The 15,094-nt window shown below is 51.7% G+C and overlaps 1 protein-coding gene across 3 annotated transcripts; it reads left to right on the top strand.

The window, feature by feature from the left end:
* The first annotated feature begins 291 nt into the window (after window positions 1–291).
* Window positions 292–15,080, top strand: PFKFB3 (6-phosphofructo-2-kinase/fructose-2,6-biphosphatase 3). 3 transcript variants are annotated; one of them, XM_009290417.2, is made up of 15 exons: window positions 292–460; window positions 779–875; window positions 1,407–1,473; window positions 1,627–1,701; window positions 1,996–2,052; window positions 3,850–3,974; window positions 4,730–4,937; window positions 5,784–5,930; window positions 6,306–6,410; window positions 7,436–7,565; window positions 7,776–7,838; window positions 7,990–8,054; window positions 10,232–10,402; window positions 11,559–11,581; window positions 14,622–15,080. In XM_009290417.2, exons 1-15 carry the CDS (start codon window positions 307–309, stop codon window positions 14,626–14,628), a joined length of 1,494 nt encoding a protein of 497 aa, XP_009288692.2. In that variant the 5' UTR covers window positions 292–306; the 3' UTR covers window positions 14,629–15,080. The 3 variants fall into 3 exon arrangements, with proteins under 3 accessions (XP_009288692.2, XP_019330446.1, XP_009288693.2); XM_019474901.1 differs by lacking the exon at window positions 14,622–15,080 and adding an exon at window positions 13,555–13,974; XM_009290418.2 differs by lacking the exon at window positions 11,559–11,581 and having other exon boundaries at window positions 14,622–15,079.
* The last annotated feature ends 14 nt before the right edge of the window (window positions 15,081–15,094 follow it).

Here is a 15,094-nt window from a genome sequence, read left to right as displayed (position 1 = left end):
GCTTAGCTGGGACAGTTGCGTCTCACCGGTGGTCAGCTGCAGAGCCGTCTGCCATGCCCCCTGCTCTGACATGTGCTCATTCAGCAGATCCCATTGCAAAAATGAATCAGTGGATTCGCCTGCTCAAGGTATTGGATGTCCAGGCTCATGAGAGGGATGCACAGGAGATACTGCAGAGATGGTGGTGCGCGGGGAGCGGAGGCTCTGGCTTTCCTCTAGCTGCTGAAGGACTTGGGGGAAAGTTGAGTCAAGAGCAAGTGCCTTGTAGGGTTGATACAAGATGAGCTGGAGGATTAACGGCTGCTCATGTTGTGCTTTCTCTTCCTCCTTGTAGCCTGTGGGCCGCAGCTTGCCAATTCCCCCACTGTGATAGTGATGGTGGGCCTCCCAGCCCGTGGGAAGACCTACATCTCCAAGAAGCTGACTCGCTACCTCAACTGGATCGGTGTCCCAACGAAAGGTGAGGCTTTTGCCGGCTGCCTGGGAAAAGCATGAAGTCTGGATCCTTGGGAGATGCTCAAGGAGCTTAGTCCCTTGGGGAGTGGAAGGTGGTGGGGGATCTTTCCGAGATCCCATGGGCCAAATCTCCATGTCCTCCCATCGCAGCCCAGGTTCTCCTTCGCTTTGAAGACCAAGGGATGCCTCTGAGCCTTTTGCTCTAAGGATGTCACTTCTTGGCCCATTGCTAGAAAGTGTTAATCTGCAGGAGCTGCACAGCTGAGTCAAGCTGCGCTGACGCCCGCTCCTGGTTTTGATGGTCTTTGCCTTTCCCACGCAGTTTTCAACGTAGGGGAGTATCGCCGCGAGGCAGTGAAGCATTACAGCTCCTATGACTTCTTCCGCCCCGACAATGAGGAAGCCATGAAAGTCAGGAGGTAAGTGTGGGCGCTGCGTCTGTGCTTGTACCCAGGTCCCAAATGAGTGGTGAAGCCCACGGCCCGGCAGCGGGGTTGCCCAGCTTGTTTTAGGGGGCGAGGGACAGAAAAGCTGGGCTCTAGCTCGAGATCTCCTTGCCTGCTTAAGGAGGGCCTGACTTGGGCGCCAGGAGCTGAAAACTGAAGTTGTCAGGGCTTGGTGGCTTCAGGGTCACTGACGCATCCTCCATCAGTGGTACCCTAAATTCACCTTCAGGCTCAGCGATGTAGGGTATGAGGTCTGCCATGAGGTTTGGCCTTTGCTTCTTCATCTACCATTGCCTCTGCCGTGAAGACCAGCGTGCCGCTCGGCACGCATAGCTCTTGTATTTTTAGCAGGCTGAGGGTGTCTTTCCTAAATGTCCCTGGGAGAAGGGGAGAGGTGGCAAGGAGGAGCTGCAAAGCCTGCCCTCCTTTGCGGGGTTCTGTGTGCTGGCTGCTGCAAGCATCTCTGAGGACATCAGGACCACGCGTCTCTCGCCTCTTTTGCAGGCAATGTGCCCTGGCTGCCTTGAGGGACGTCAAGCTGTACCTGACGGAGGAGGCTGGCCAGATTGCGGTAAGCTCAGAGACGTGCTCCGTGGGGTTTGGCAGCAGTCCTGGTGTGAAGGCGCTGTGCCCTGTGCAGTTCGCTCTGCAGTTCCTTCTCTGAGGAATGGCTCGGGTGGAAACCAGACGCTCTTGGTGCTAATTGAAATCTTTGCTTTTAAAGGTTTTTGATGCCACCAATACCACGCGGGAGAGGAGAGGGATGATCCTAAACTTTGCCAAAGAAAATGGGTTCAAGGTTGGTACCATTGGGCTGCTGCCTGTATTGCATAGTCCACGATAGTGTGTTGTTGGTGTATCTTCTTTCACTAACGTGTTGTCCTCACGACGCTCCTGTGTAAGGGAGATTCACTGCTGGGTTTGGTTAAAAATGTGAAACTCTTCCCTCGTTCCCAATCCCGAATCCTGGAGAAGGAGAGGATGGGAGCGGGGCAGAGGGAGAGCTCTCTGGTTAAGGATGGAGGAGGCTGGGTTTAGCAAGGAGCTAAAACCTTATTGCTGGCCTTCAGGTGAGCTTTGTTTTGCTTTGCAGGTGTTCTTCATTGAATCTGTCTGCAATGATCCCACGGTAGTTGCCACCAACGTTATGGTAAGCGTGGAAACATCTTGCTTTTGTTTTCCCTCGTGTAGGATTTTCCACCTGCGCCCAGCTGGTTTCTTGGTCTTGCCAGAGTTGGTTGAGGATTAGGAGGTTTATCTTTTTATGATGTATTTGTCCTGGGGTGAGAAAGGAGCTTTTATCTCCCAGGAACCAGGGCCACCTGGAAGTAATGAAGATAAAAGTTGTTGTAGCCTTTCCCCAGCTCCCTTCTATGCTCTCTGCATATCTGCTGATCTGTAACTTGATATTAAGGACAGGATGCTTTGGTGACCCCCCCAAAGTCCCACTTTTTGGAAGCGATGGATGCAGTTAAAGGTTTAAATCCCGTCAGAGAGCAGTCAGACTTGGTGTCTTCAGCCACATGCAGCTTCCCAAAATCTGTTGCGGTCTGCTTTGAGAAGAACAGTAGCTCAGCTTAGAGGTTTCTTGCCACTAGCTGAAGTCTTGGCTGGGAGAGCAGCATAAAACGTTGCTTCTCGACTCCTTTGGGAGCTGCTGTATCTTTGATTTCCCACCAGCAGAAGAGCTCCTTTACCTGTTAGGCTCAGCTAGGGCAGGTAGATGTTACTCGGTCTACCTGGGCATGATTAACTTGAATGAAAGTGTCCTTTCCTCCACTGGGCTCTGCTCCAGCCTTATCTCCAGTTGTACTTCTGAACTTTGCGAGCCATTTTGTGGTGTCTGGGAATGCATTGCAGGATACCCGAAGTCTGTGAGAAGGGTTTTGTTGGGTTTTGTTCTGCCCCCGGGATGGGCTCCACAAAGGGTGTTATGGGGGGGGCTAGAGCAAGCGTGGCTTTTGCTCCTGCTGGGAGCTGGTGTCCCATGGCCAGCGATCAGCTTTTTGGGAGGTTGTATGCAGCCTTTTCCATGATGCTAATAAAATGCTCAGTTTGCTCTTTTTTTTTTTCTTTCTTTTTCCTCTTTGCAATACCGTGAAGCTAGATTTTTTTTTTTGGAGGATTTAATCCCTTTCTCTGGAAACTAATGCTTGAAGGGGGAGAAAATGAACTACTAGCTGAGCGTAGGTTTTTGCTCCACGGGGTGCTGCAGATGAATGGTGCTCTTAGTGCTGGGATCAGTGCGGAAAATACGCTGCGGGCCTGGGGCGCTGCCATGCGTGTCGCTTGGTTGTGTTATCCTGTTGGTTTCAGGATTGCATGTGAAGTTACTAATGTGTAATGCTGCTGCTCAAACACAAATCTTCAGGAAAAATAGCCTGTTAGAATAGTGAATATCCGGAGCTCTCATGAACGTTGCCCGTTTCTAGCCTCTTTCAGCCCAGTAGCTCGTAGCAAACGCTGCACAGAAAGGGGTTGAATGTTGTTATCCTGCTACCTCAGATGGTGGACAGCCAGGTTGATCTCAACCTCCTGGGAGCTTTATTCACTCAAAAGGCCTGGGACAAGCATCTTGCCTAAGGTTATGCACTTTCCATCCTCAGCTTGAACTGTTTAAACCTGATGCTTTTCTTTAGCCATAAAAAAGCTCAGTTTTCCCACTGTGTTGGATGGTGACGTGTTGCCCCAACTCTTGGGAGAACGGGAGCAGACTGATACGCATCTGTACTGGTCGTGCAATGGTTTATACCAGATTTTCTCACCTTGTGCTTAGTTTTGGGTCTAGTTTACTTCTTTTCTGTCTTCTCATAAGCGATGGCTGTAAACTGGCTCAGCCAATAGCTGGATCTTGACAGAACTTTGAAATTTGAGATTAGTATGGTCTGGCTTGGAAAGCTTCCTAACCTCTCCTTGCGGTGTGTTTTCATTTTTTCCCTTGCCACAGGAAGTAAAATTGTCAAGCCCTGATTACCGGGACTGTAATTCGACCGATGCCATGGAGGACTTCATGAAGAGGATCAATTGTTACCAGGCCAGCTACCAGCCACTCGACCCTGATGACTATGACCGGTAAGAGACTGTGCTGACTTTTGAACTGGCTTGAATGCCTGCCTTCTCCCAGGAGAGGAGTATGGAGCTGTATTTCACTTTTTCTTCAAAGACGTGACTGTGCTAGAATAACATATGACCAAGCCTCATTGTGAATTCGGCTTTTTCCTTGAAAATGCTGGTTTTCCCCAGCCTTGTGCCAGGGAGCCGGGCACTGAAACCTTCCCAGGCTCTTCTGGGCTCAGATACGCTGGTTCTGCAGGTCTAAATACAAAGGTTTTGGAAAAGCAGTTCTGTTTGAGTGTTTCTGAGATGCTTTTGTCAATTAAAGGAAGGGAATGCTTGAACAGGCTCAAACTACAAGGTTGAGCAAGCCCTGTGGTTTCTGCCTAGTTGTGTGCCATGGGAAGACCTTTGCTGTCCTGCATGACCATGCAGGCACCTCCCAGCCTTTCCAGTGCTCACAAATAACGTCTGTGCTCTGCGTGGATAATCCTGGTCCTGCTGAGCCCTGTCCTAGGGAGGAACATGCTCCCTGCTAGTCCTGTTTAATCCTCTTTACGGCTGTGACGAGGAATGGCGATTACACTGGTGTTAGTTAGCTCTCCATCAATCGCCGTTACCTGTTGGCTTCCTGTTGAAAATAGCCTGCAGGAAATCCTTTTAGCTGGGTGATTATGTTGACTGAGATACCTCACAAGGCTGTTTTTTCAAGGATGGTGCTTCTTTCTTTCTGCTTTCCCCACTGGCAACCCCCTCATCCTTGCTTTTCCTAGGGAGCTTTCTCTCATCAAAGTCATCGATGTTGGCCGGCGGTTCCTGGTCAACAGGGTTCAGGATCACATCCAGAGCAGGATCGTTTACTACCTGATGAACATCCATGTCCAGCCCCGCACCATCTATCTCTGTCGGCACGGCGAGAGCGAGTTCAACCTCAAGGGGAAGATTGGAGGCGACTCGGGCCTCTCCAACAGGGGCAAGAAGGTGAGGGAGAAGGGAACGTTCCCTTATGGCTTCTAGGAGTGATTTGGCCGTAGCAGATGCCATGCATTGGGTTAAGTGTATATTTGATGACGGCTGGGGTGCTCAGAGGAACCATCTATAGGGCTGGTTAAATTTGGGCTCGGGCATGGCCTCAAAACAAGACTTTCCAGCCATCAACGTTACATGTAGGCTTGCATGTAGTTAGGGGTTAGCAGAGGTCGGGCTGCAGAAATCTCTAGGAGAGAAGGGTATGAGTATCTTCATTGAGTTGGTTCAGACCCTGCACAGGCAGGGCGGGATGTAGAAGGACTGCTGCCACCCTTCGGTAGGGATAGCCAACTCCAAGGGTGCTTTCAGATTGCTCACTACTTGATTCTTCAAAGACATGGTCAAGCGCACTGCTTCAGGGAGGGTTAAGCTATTTTGGCTTGCCCAGACCATTTTGAAGTCCAAATGGAGTCATGTGAGGTGTGACTATTGTCAAGGACTACAGGATACATCGATTTAGCTCTATGACAAATAAGCAGAGCTGTGGTTAAGGGTGGCCAGGGATCTTCCATTGCATTGTAGGAGAGCCCAGGTTGTGGTGCTGTTTCTTGGATGCTGATGTTGTTCTTTGATGACGTTAGGTTGCCGCTTCCTCCTCTGCTTTCTCTCTGTCCTCATACCCCTCATAGCTTTTGGGGATCAATGCATGTGTGGCTGCTCTTCACCTCAGAGCAGAAGGCTAAGACGTCTGCCTATGGAAGGCAAAAGAGGTCCTGGAGAAGGCATTTACTGGGAAGCAGGGAAGAAGGCCCATTGGGAAGCTGTGGATCAGGAATCAACCTCTTTTATGTCCCACAGTTTGCACTGGCACTGAACAAGTTTGTTGAGGAGCAGAACCTGAAGGACCTCAAAGTCTGGACCAGCCAACTAAAGAGGACAATCCAAACGGCAGAAGCTCTCCAACTGCCCTACGAGCAGTGGAAGGCACTCAATGAAATCGATGCTGTAAGTATCTTTGATTGCAGTAGGAATAGCTGGATCATGCTGGTTGCTGCTTGGCGGAGAGGGTGATAGCACCGGTCTCTTCACTTTTGCCTAAATCTCGCCTTTTGTGGGGAGACTTTCCTTCCGTGGGAAAGGGTGGTACTTCTGCTGCAATACTCACAACTTGGCTTCTGATCTTGGCTCTATCCTGTGCAGATGCTTCAAGATATTGGCTCGAATGAGCAGATTAAAATGACTTTTGCTTGGAGCTGCTCCGTAGCTGACCACTCAGAGGGTTATAGACAATTGCTTCGGAGAAGGCTTTGCATGTTGGGTGTGCTGATGCTTTTTGACTTGAGCATGTCCAGTGACCTCATGGATGTCCTGTTCTGGCAGGGTGTGTGTGAAGAAATGACGTATGAAGAAATCAGGGAGCAGCATCCAGAGGAATTTGCTTTACGTGATCAGGATAAATATTACTACCGCTATCCTTCTGGGGAGGTAGGTCTGCAAGGAGACCTTCAGAGATGTGACTCTTACTTTAAACATGGCCTTCTTGTCTTCATGCTGTCCTCTACGCTCGGAGCAGGGAGGCAGCAAGTGCTCCAAGAAACTAGAATCAAGACAGGTCAGGGCTCATATTTACCTTTTGCATTGAGCTCTTGTGAAATCGTGGTACGAGAAGATCGCATTAAGAAATGTAGCACTTAACAAACAGTCCCACTGACTTTATAGCAAACTAGTAGGAAGGGGGCTCTGGAGGTTTCTAGTCCAACCTCCTCCGTTACATCCATGCAAACTGTTGTGCTGCCCCAATTTCCTTTTCTTTCATTTCCAAAGAAGTAATTTCTACCCCTGCTCTCGGTATCGTTCCCTAAGGGTTGATGTTGATATCTCTGTTCCTGGCAATCTGCTTTCAGGGTGTGACACAATGAGGTGGGAATTGACATCAGTTCTGGATGATACTTTAGGTTGTGAACTGGGCTTTTTATCCCCAAATTAAAAGTCACGTCCGTAGACATTTAGGAAGAAATCTTTGGAGACATCCTTATGAGAGCGTGTCTAACAGGAGAATGTTTGGGGATGTCTGACACTGACTCTGTGTGTCTGGGGTTCCTTCTGGCTGGCTGTCATGGTTCTTTATGAAGTCCTTCAAAACCCTGGAGATTTTCAGGTTGCTCCAGACATTTCAGAACTTAGAAATCCTGTAGAAAATCAAATTTCAAGATGATATAGAGAGATTATGCTCAAAGCCCCTCTGCAATTGTTGCTTGCCTTCATAAACTTTCCAGGACTGTAACTGAGATGTGAATGGCTTCTTCCTCCTCTGACCGGAAGAAGTAGCTATGTTCTAGAGTAGACTAGATGAGGATTTGTTGAACTTTTCTTGTTTTTTAGCAGTAGTTACGATGGTTTAGTTAGAGGCATGAAATCCATAGATGTACCAAGACAAGGACCATTGTTTCTTGTGAGGTGCTCGTTTTCTTGATTCTATGCCGTATCTCCCTTCTCTTCTTCTGTCTCAGTCCTACCAAGATCTGGTGCAGCGCCTAGAGCCGGTCATCATGGAGCTGGAGAGACAAGAGAACGTCCTTGTGATCTGTCACCAGGCTGTCATGCGCTGTCTCCTGGCATACTTTCTGGACAAGTGTGCAGGTGAGCTCCCTGTCCCTGGGAAGAGGATCGATCCTGCTGGAGGAGGGATGATAGACGGAGCTCTGAGGAGATGAGAGATGTGTTCAGGTCCACGCAGGGCCTGGAGCATGCATCTCTCTGGTGTGGGATGGCCTTAGCTGTTGATGAAGATGTCTAAACCTGCTTTTGGAGAGGGGATGGGATAACCCTCCTGCTTTGCTTTCTCTGCAGATGAAATGCCCTACCTGAAATGTCCCCTTCACACAGTGTTGAAGCTGACCCCGGTGGCCTATGGTAAGTGGGGCCTTTCTACTAAACATGCCAAGGGGTTCGACTTGTACCTCCTCCTGAATCCAAGCTGCCTCTGGGGTGGAGCACTTTGTAGCATCCTGTGCCCGTTGGGTTTGCTGATGGCCTCTCTGTCTCCTTGTGCTCCCTTCTGCAGGCTGCCGGGTGGAGTCCATCTCGCTGAACATCGAAGCCGTCAACACCCACAGGGAACGGCCAGAGGTGAGTGTTGCTTTTCCTCAGAGCCATCCTTTGGTGTCCCTCTCCTTTCCCCTACGGTCAGCTGGCAGCAAGGATGCCCGGGTTGGCCATGGGGGGATTGCTCAGCTAGATGCTTAGGGTGCTGCTGGAGGACTGGAGCATCAGATGCGTTCTTGCTCTGCAAAGACGTGGCCGGTCAAGGGTTTTCCAAGGGAAAAGGACTGTTGAATGTGCCTGCTTCCCACTGTGTTTGCCCAGATTAAAGCTGGCCCAGGGAAAGCTTCTCCCTGGTCTTTAACTTTCACCTGTCCAGTCCTCCGCTCACCCGAGCGGGGAATGGAGCCATGGACGGAGAAGGTGACTTCTCCCAGGTCTCCCAAGTGGCTGGCAAAGCCCAGGCTCAACGCCTTGCCCAACATTTCCTGCCTTTGTTTTTTCTTGGCGTGCCCACGGCTCCATGTGGCTGTGTTGTGGTTTAACCCCAGCCGGCAACTAAGCCCCACGCAGCCGCTCACTCTCTTCCCCCCGATGGAAGAGTAGAAGTGAGAAAACTTGTGGGTTGAGATAAAGACAGTTTAATAGGTAAAGCAAAAGCCGCGCACGCAAGTGAAGCAAAATGAGGAATTCATTCCGTCCTTCCCATGGGCAGGCAGGTGTTCAGCCATCCCCAGGACAGCAGGGCTCCATCACGCGTAACGGTTACTTGGGAAGACAAACGCCATCACTCCGAATGTCCCCCCTTTCCTTCTTCTTCCCCCAGCTTTATATGCTGAGCATGACGTCATATGGTGTGGGATATCCCTTGGGTCAGTTGGGGTCAGCTGTCCCGGCCGTGTCCCCTCCCAACTTCTTGTGCCCCCCCAGCCTGCTCACTGGTGGGGTGGGGTGAGGAGCAGAAAAGGCCTTGACTGTGTGTCAGCACTGCTCAGCAGTAACGAAAACATCCCTGTGTTATCAACCCTGTTTCCAGCACAAATCCCAAACCCAGCCCCATACCAGCTGCTGTGAAGAAAATTAACTCTACCCCAGCCAAAACCAGCACATTCTACCAGAGTGCCATTCTCTAGGGTGGGAGGTGGCGGCGCTGGGCTGGGGATGCTGCGGGGAGGAGACTCCTCGCATGGAGGAAAAGCCCTGTAAGGTCAGGTCTGTCTGCCCCATGCTCCACCGGGAGCTCGGAGGCCAGAGCAGGGGGATGCCAGCTCGGTGTTGGGGCTGGGCGGCCACCCAAGGCGGACCCCAGGGACCCTGGCAGTGCCCGTGTCCCAGCCGCTGGGGCCTTTCCAACTTGTGTGTAGTGGCGATGGAGCCTGGCTGGATGTTGGATGACCAGAGCCGTCCCCTTTTGGCCCACGTCTCCCTTCCTTTGCTTCCCAACCTCAACGGGTGGCAGCATCTGAGCTGCCTTTCCCTCCCCACGGCTGTAGGTGGGGAAGCCGGTACTTCCCCCTGCTGTGGGGGCCATCGATGCCTTCCTCCACCACCCTTGCTGGGGATGGCAGGAGAGCCGTGGGCTGCGGGTGGGATATAGAGCAAGACGCGTGTGAAGCGCTTGGGTCCCTCCGCTCGGCTGCGCGGGCGCTGCCCCTCCGTCCCACCTCGCTTGAGTTGGAGCTTGGCGCGGTGCCGACCCTCGCTGGCTGCTCTGCCCCCACTTCCCAGATCTTCCTTATCGGCCCGGGCTGGCTCATCTTCCCTCTTGCTTTCACACCCCTCCCTGGGCTGGAGGGACCGGCTTTGAGGAGGAGACCGATGGGTGCCTCTTTCTGTCGTGCGAAGTCATGGCTTTTGATTACCGCTAGGTGTTTTTTAGCCATCTATATTTACTTTTTTGTGAGCAGAGGCTCAGGTGAGGCGAAAGTCTGTCTCGTTTCTGAGTGCAGGGCCTTTTTGGTTTGTTTTTTTCCCCTCCCCTTTTTGGGAAATGACATTGCGTTCGTGAACATTTTGCGTTAGGGTTTCTTTTTCTGTGTCCAGACCTTTCAGTGCATCCTTTGCATGTCGACAGCGATTGTGGGGGGGAAAAGCAGAGGCCGCTTTAAGAGAAGAAAAAAAAAAACCCAACCAAACCCAAAAAATCAAAACAACCTGCTTCTTTTTTTTTTCCTTTATAACTGTCGCCTTCTTCCCTTTTTTTTATTTTGTTTTATTTTTTTATTTACCTTTTTTTTTTTTTTCTTTGTCTCACTCTAATTTAGGAAGCAAAGAAGGGACCTAACCCGCTCATGAGACGTAATAGCGTTACCCCTCTAGCAAGCCCAGAGCCCACCAAAAAACCTCGCATCAACAGCTTTGAGGAGCATGTGGCTGTTTCTTCCGCCCTGCCAGGCTGTGTTCCTCAGGAGGTGCCCACGCAGCTGCCGGGACAAGTTAGTTCTACTCTTTTTTTTTTTTTTTTTTTTTTTTTTTTCCTTTTCTTTTCTTTTTTTTTCTGTTGTTGTTATTCTCGTTGTTTTATTGTTTGTTGTCCTCCTCCTGTCGCTCCTGAAGCTGGGGAACGGCTTGCATTTGTTGCAACCTGTGCTGCTGTCTCTGAGATACATCTTTCTCCCGTGGCTGCTGTCCCTCCCTGCCTTGGGTTGGTTTCGGGAGCACCCGGCGAAGGGTCGCTGTTGATCCTCTCTTGGGTTTTGAGAGCGCTGTAAACCCTCCAAAGCTCTAGCTGCGTTAATTTAGTGCCTTCACCATCTGGCATCATGGTGTCACACCCCTGGGGAGCCGCATCCCTAAGAGTGGACAGGACTGAAGGGCTCGTGCCTTCCCCCGGATGCGCTCAGCTCTGGTGTAGACCTGGGCATTGCAATAAAGCAAATATTCTTGCGCTTCCCTCGAGAAGGAGCTGCCAGGACCCATCTTTGACTTGAGGGGTCTCCTCCTTCCCGGAGCAATAGGCAAAACGGACGAAAAATGAGTAGAAGCCTCTTGGCATGGTGAACCTGGTTGCCTTCTGCAGCCCTGGGTGAAACCCTGTGGGTAGCTGCCGTGATGCTCATGTGTCCTCTCCTCTTTCACCCACCCGTGAAGGGATGTAGAAGGAGAGACCTTGCTGCACGCTTCTCCAGGAACAAAACCCCCCTCTCTGTGCTCGTTAAGGAGCTGGGGTGGTACCAGAGAAGCAGCATAGGAGCCCCTTTGCCATGCTGCCCTTCCCACCAGCTGCTTGTTGGATCTCGCTGTCTCACCCAGCCCCTCTTTGCGTTGTCTGTGTTGTCCGGTGTCCTCTCGCCCCTCCTCGGCCAGTTCCCGGGCAGGTTAGGAAGGGTGCCGTGCTCCTCCAACTGCTCTGCTTGGTGGCCGCTTCACGTGAGCCTTCCCACCCCGGCAAGCACCGAGCAGGGCAACTCGGTCTGTCCCTCGGCTTTCGGGGCTCTGCTTGGGCTGGTTGAGTCTTGCAACAAACCCTCCGACGGCTTCAGGTTTGGAAGCTCTCGCTGTTCAGGTGCCCCTCGCTGCTGTCCGGTGTCCTCTGCCCGGTCTCGCGCGGCGTTACTGACACCTCTTTCCATTCTCTCTGTCTCTCTGCAGCCTTTACTAGGGAAGGCATGCCTGTAAGTACCTTCTTGCGTCTTATTCCCCCTTTCGCCCCCTTTCCATGTCTTTTGCCATCCCACTGGTTGTTTTGTTGTTGCTGTGAAACCCGGCTGGGGCGTGGACTTCTTGGAGTTCATATTTCTCTGTGTGTGGGGGATTTGGATGCGTCTTAGGAAAGGTAAAGAGGAGAGTATGGGTGCTGCTTTGTCCAACCTCTAAGTATCCTAGCTTGATTAAATGTCCCAATTTTGTTGCGAAATGAAGCAAATTATCACTTTCCCTCTATTGATGATGTCTAAATTCCCTGCCTCCTCCTTGGACAGTCATGGGATGGGAGATGATGTTGAATTTTCCTGGGGTTATCTCCTCTGTGATAGCACGTTGTACTGTAGGTGATAGACCCGCGTGGTCTGTCCTTCCCAGGGGCTCCGAGTTGTGTCTATGAGTGATGGCACCAGACTGATCTCTGAGAAGGTTCTGACCTCAGCCCCAAGCAGGGTTTTATAGCCTGCATGGGAGCAGGAGTGTGTTTTCTGGAGCTGGACTGATCCTGGGTCCTGGCATCTGCAGTTCTGCAAACCTGGATTTTGGGAACAGTCTGCCTAGATGTCTTGGGCAGAGTAGATGCAAGGATATGGTCCTCTAGCTCTACTAAGAAAGCCAAGATGCCTTGAACATTTAATGCACTAATTATGAATAATCAAGGCTTCGACAGTTTGGCTCAGTGCTGTTAGATCCTTGTGTAATAGGGACGGGACAGCTTCTGGATAAATTTGAAGCCTTTGGACTTAATTCATGGTAACATCATTGAGCTGAGAGCAGCAGTTGTCAGAAGCTGTGCTCAAATGTCTTCTCAAAGACCAGGGAGAGTTTGGGGCTGAGCTGAGGCTGGGGTAGTGCCCAGGGGTCTTTTTGCCCCCTGTAGACCAGTTTGAATCAGCCTACGTGCATCCCTGTCCTGGTTCATTTTGTGGGCTGAAGATGGAGGAATCTGCTATAACATGGCCAGGCCTCAGCCCTGCTTGCACGTAACAGCTGGTGAACCTCACGTTTCTTCCCCTTTTAGAGTAAACCTTTTTTAGAAAAGGGAAGTTAGGAAGGTCACACTTGGCTTTGCTGGTGGATGGGTTGGGGAAGATCAATCACGCTCATGCTCCTGGGCGAATGTAGAGATTGAGTTGCTCAGCATGGCCTGCATGTCTGTGCTCCTTCCCATGCTGCTCATGGGCACAAAAAGCCCCTGATGAAGTGCCTGGTCGTCTTGGGTTGCTTTGAAAGCATTTTTGTTTCTTTGTCCATCCCTCCATCCACCTTTTTCCCCATCCATGTTGTAATGAAAAGCACTGCATGCCTCAGTGCTGGCTGGGATACTGAAAGCACGCTCCAATGTTGAGTTGGGGAGATGGCTGCATCAGGTTTTGCTAGACCAGGAGCTCTGCTGGAGCAGACAGTGATGGTACCCATCCCAGCTGTAGGCTGGCAGCAGCATGTTTAAAATCTCCAGCTGCTGGGAGCCTGCCTCCACCTACTAGCGTGGGACTTAAAGGCTGCTTTTGAGGGAGTGAAGAAGACTCCCCAAACCAAAGATCTGGTGTTAGTAGCTCTCTTGGAGGCTGTTGCCTCATACGTGCATGCGTCCGGTCCTCACTGTGTCCCACCACAACCCATATGGGGTCAGGGGAGGTGGAAGGTACCTCCTTCCCAATTTGCACCATGGGACTTGGTTGGCAGTGGGCGCTTTGTTGCATCAGCCCTCACTGTTGGGGTCTTGACCCCCATCCAGGAGGAGCAGGGGACACCTGGAGAGGCTGGGGACATGGCTGTGTAGCTCAGAGTCCTCCTGACTGTGGGATCGAGCCAGTTTGGGGTCGCGGGATTACCTGGCGTGATGATTTCTTTTCCTTTTTGCTTGGTTTGTGATCCAAAGTGCACTTTTTAACAACGACCTGATCCCCTCCCTTCTTCTCCCCTTCACTTTTCATGCTTAAAGACGACCCGTTTGTCACTTTCTCAAAGTTTTCTCTTTACTAATATTTCCAAGGTAAATGGCTGTGGTGCATGTGGCTTTTCCTAACCCTCCTCCTGTCTCCTTAGATAACAGAGAGAACAGCTCAGCCCGCTCTGCCTCATAGCCTGGCCAAGATTCCTGGCGCTTGTAAGAGGCAGTTTAGGTAGTAAAAGCAAAAAGCAAAAAAAAAAAAATGTTGAGAAACCTTCCTAACTGTTTCCTAGTCCCCTTTTCCCCACCCCGTTCCGTGTAGTTTTGTGACCTGGGACATGTCCTTGTGATCATCTCCCCTTGGGTTTCTCCTCTAGCGGATGCTCTCCTCCAGCCACCGCCCTCGGGGCTGGTCCTGCTTGTGTTTAGCTGGTTGTCTCTGGTTTTGTGGTCCTTGCCGCGTGCTGGTGGGTGCCCGTTGTTGTCACCCTGCACCAGGGCTGTGTCCGAAGCAGCTCCGGGGTCCGTGAAACCTCATGGGGCGTCACTGGGGGAGCGGGTGCTCCTGCCATACTGCTGCCGGCAGCTGGTCCCCATGCCGGCCCCTTGGCGTGGCTGGCAGGAGCTGCATCTTCTCGGCAGCGCCAAGGATGGACAAACAGTGACCTCCTTGGTAGGCGGGGGGGGGACACTGCCCGCCCTCAAGGGGAGCAAGAGAGAGGTGTTTAATTTGGCTCCTTGAATGAACACCGTGATCCCCTGTCACCTTGCCTCGCATGGACCAAAGAGCAGCTTCAGAAGTGCAGATCGGGTGGGGTGGGAGGGTTGCCTTGGTTTTTAGCTCAGTTTTTAGGGATATCTCTGTCAAATTCCCACCCTGTAGTTAAAGCCAGGTGATGCTTGAAGGGAGGGGTGTGGGTAGCAAGTCAGCGCATCCCCCCTGCATCTCTCTCCCTGGGTGGACGGTGTCCTCTCCTCTGTGGTGGATGTTTTTGTAGTGACCCGTGCCGTGGCTTTCTGTTACTTCCCCCGTCCCCTTCTTGATGTGCGTGTAGAAGATGCTGCCGGGATGGGGTCCAGCACGACCCCCAACCCCGGTCCTTCCCCTCTCGTTGCAGAACATGAACAACTTGCAGAAGCCGTCATGACTCCGTTGGCGCTGTCGCGAGGCCACCAGCGACGCCACCGTCGACGCCAGCTTCCCATCCCATCGCCATTTCCGAAGCTTGCTTATAAACCGGTCTCCTCCGTCTGCGGCGAGGTCGACCCTCGGCTGTTTCTACCCACGCCCGTTCATTTGCAAACCGCTCTGCTGAAGGGGGGAGAGATGCAGGAGAGCGGAGGAGAGGAGCCGAGCTCCCTGGGGTCACCACCGGATCTTTAGGCTGCAGCATTTGCTCTCCTCTCCGGCGTCCTGTTAGATCGTAGCAAGCTGTAAAGTGCTTCTAGCGCACAGGAGTTTAATTTTCCTCTGTAAACAGTTTTGATCTCCTTTTGTATAGACGATTGGTACCCATCCGTCTCCGGGTGGGGTGTATATATGTGGATGGTGCGGGGTTAGCAGAGAAATAAGGGGAAGGGGGGGGGGAGT

The sequence above is a fragment of the Aptenodytes forsteri genome, unplaced genomic scaffold, assembly GCF_000699145.1.
Source record: "Aptenodytes forsteri isolate BGI_AS27 unplaced genomic scaffold, ASM69914v1 Scaffold173, whole genome shotgun sequence".
NCBI classification, from domain to species: Eukaryota; Metazoa; Chordata; class Aves; order Sphenisciformes; family Spheniscidae; genus Aptenodytes; species Aptenodytes forsteri.
Note: the sequence above shows the minus strand (reverse complement) of the source record. Positions and strands in the feature narration are given on the sequence as shown.

Excerpts from the sequence above, each read along its gene's own strand:
- PFKFB3 (XM_019474901.1), top strand. The coding sequence starts at position 307 with ATGTTGTGCTTTCTCTTCCTCCTTGTAGCCTGTGGGCCGCAGCTTGCC. Across the intron at positions 4,938-5,783 it reads TCTCCAACAGGGGCAAGAAG|TTTGCACTGGCACTGAACAA; the intron begins GTGAGGGAGAAG and ends TATGTCCCACAG. Across the intron at positions 5,931-6,305 it reads CACTCAATGAAATCGATGCT|GGTGTGTGTGAAGAAATGAC; the intron begins GTAAGTATCTTT and ends CTGTTCTGGCAG.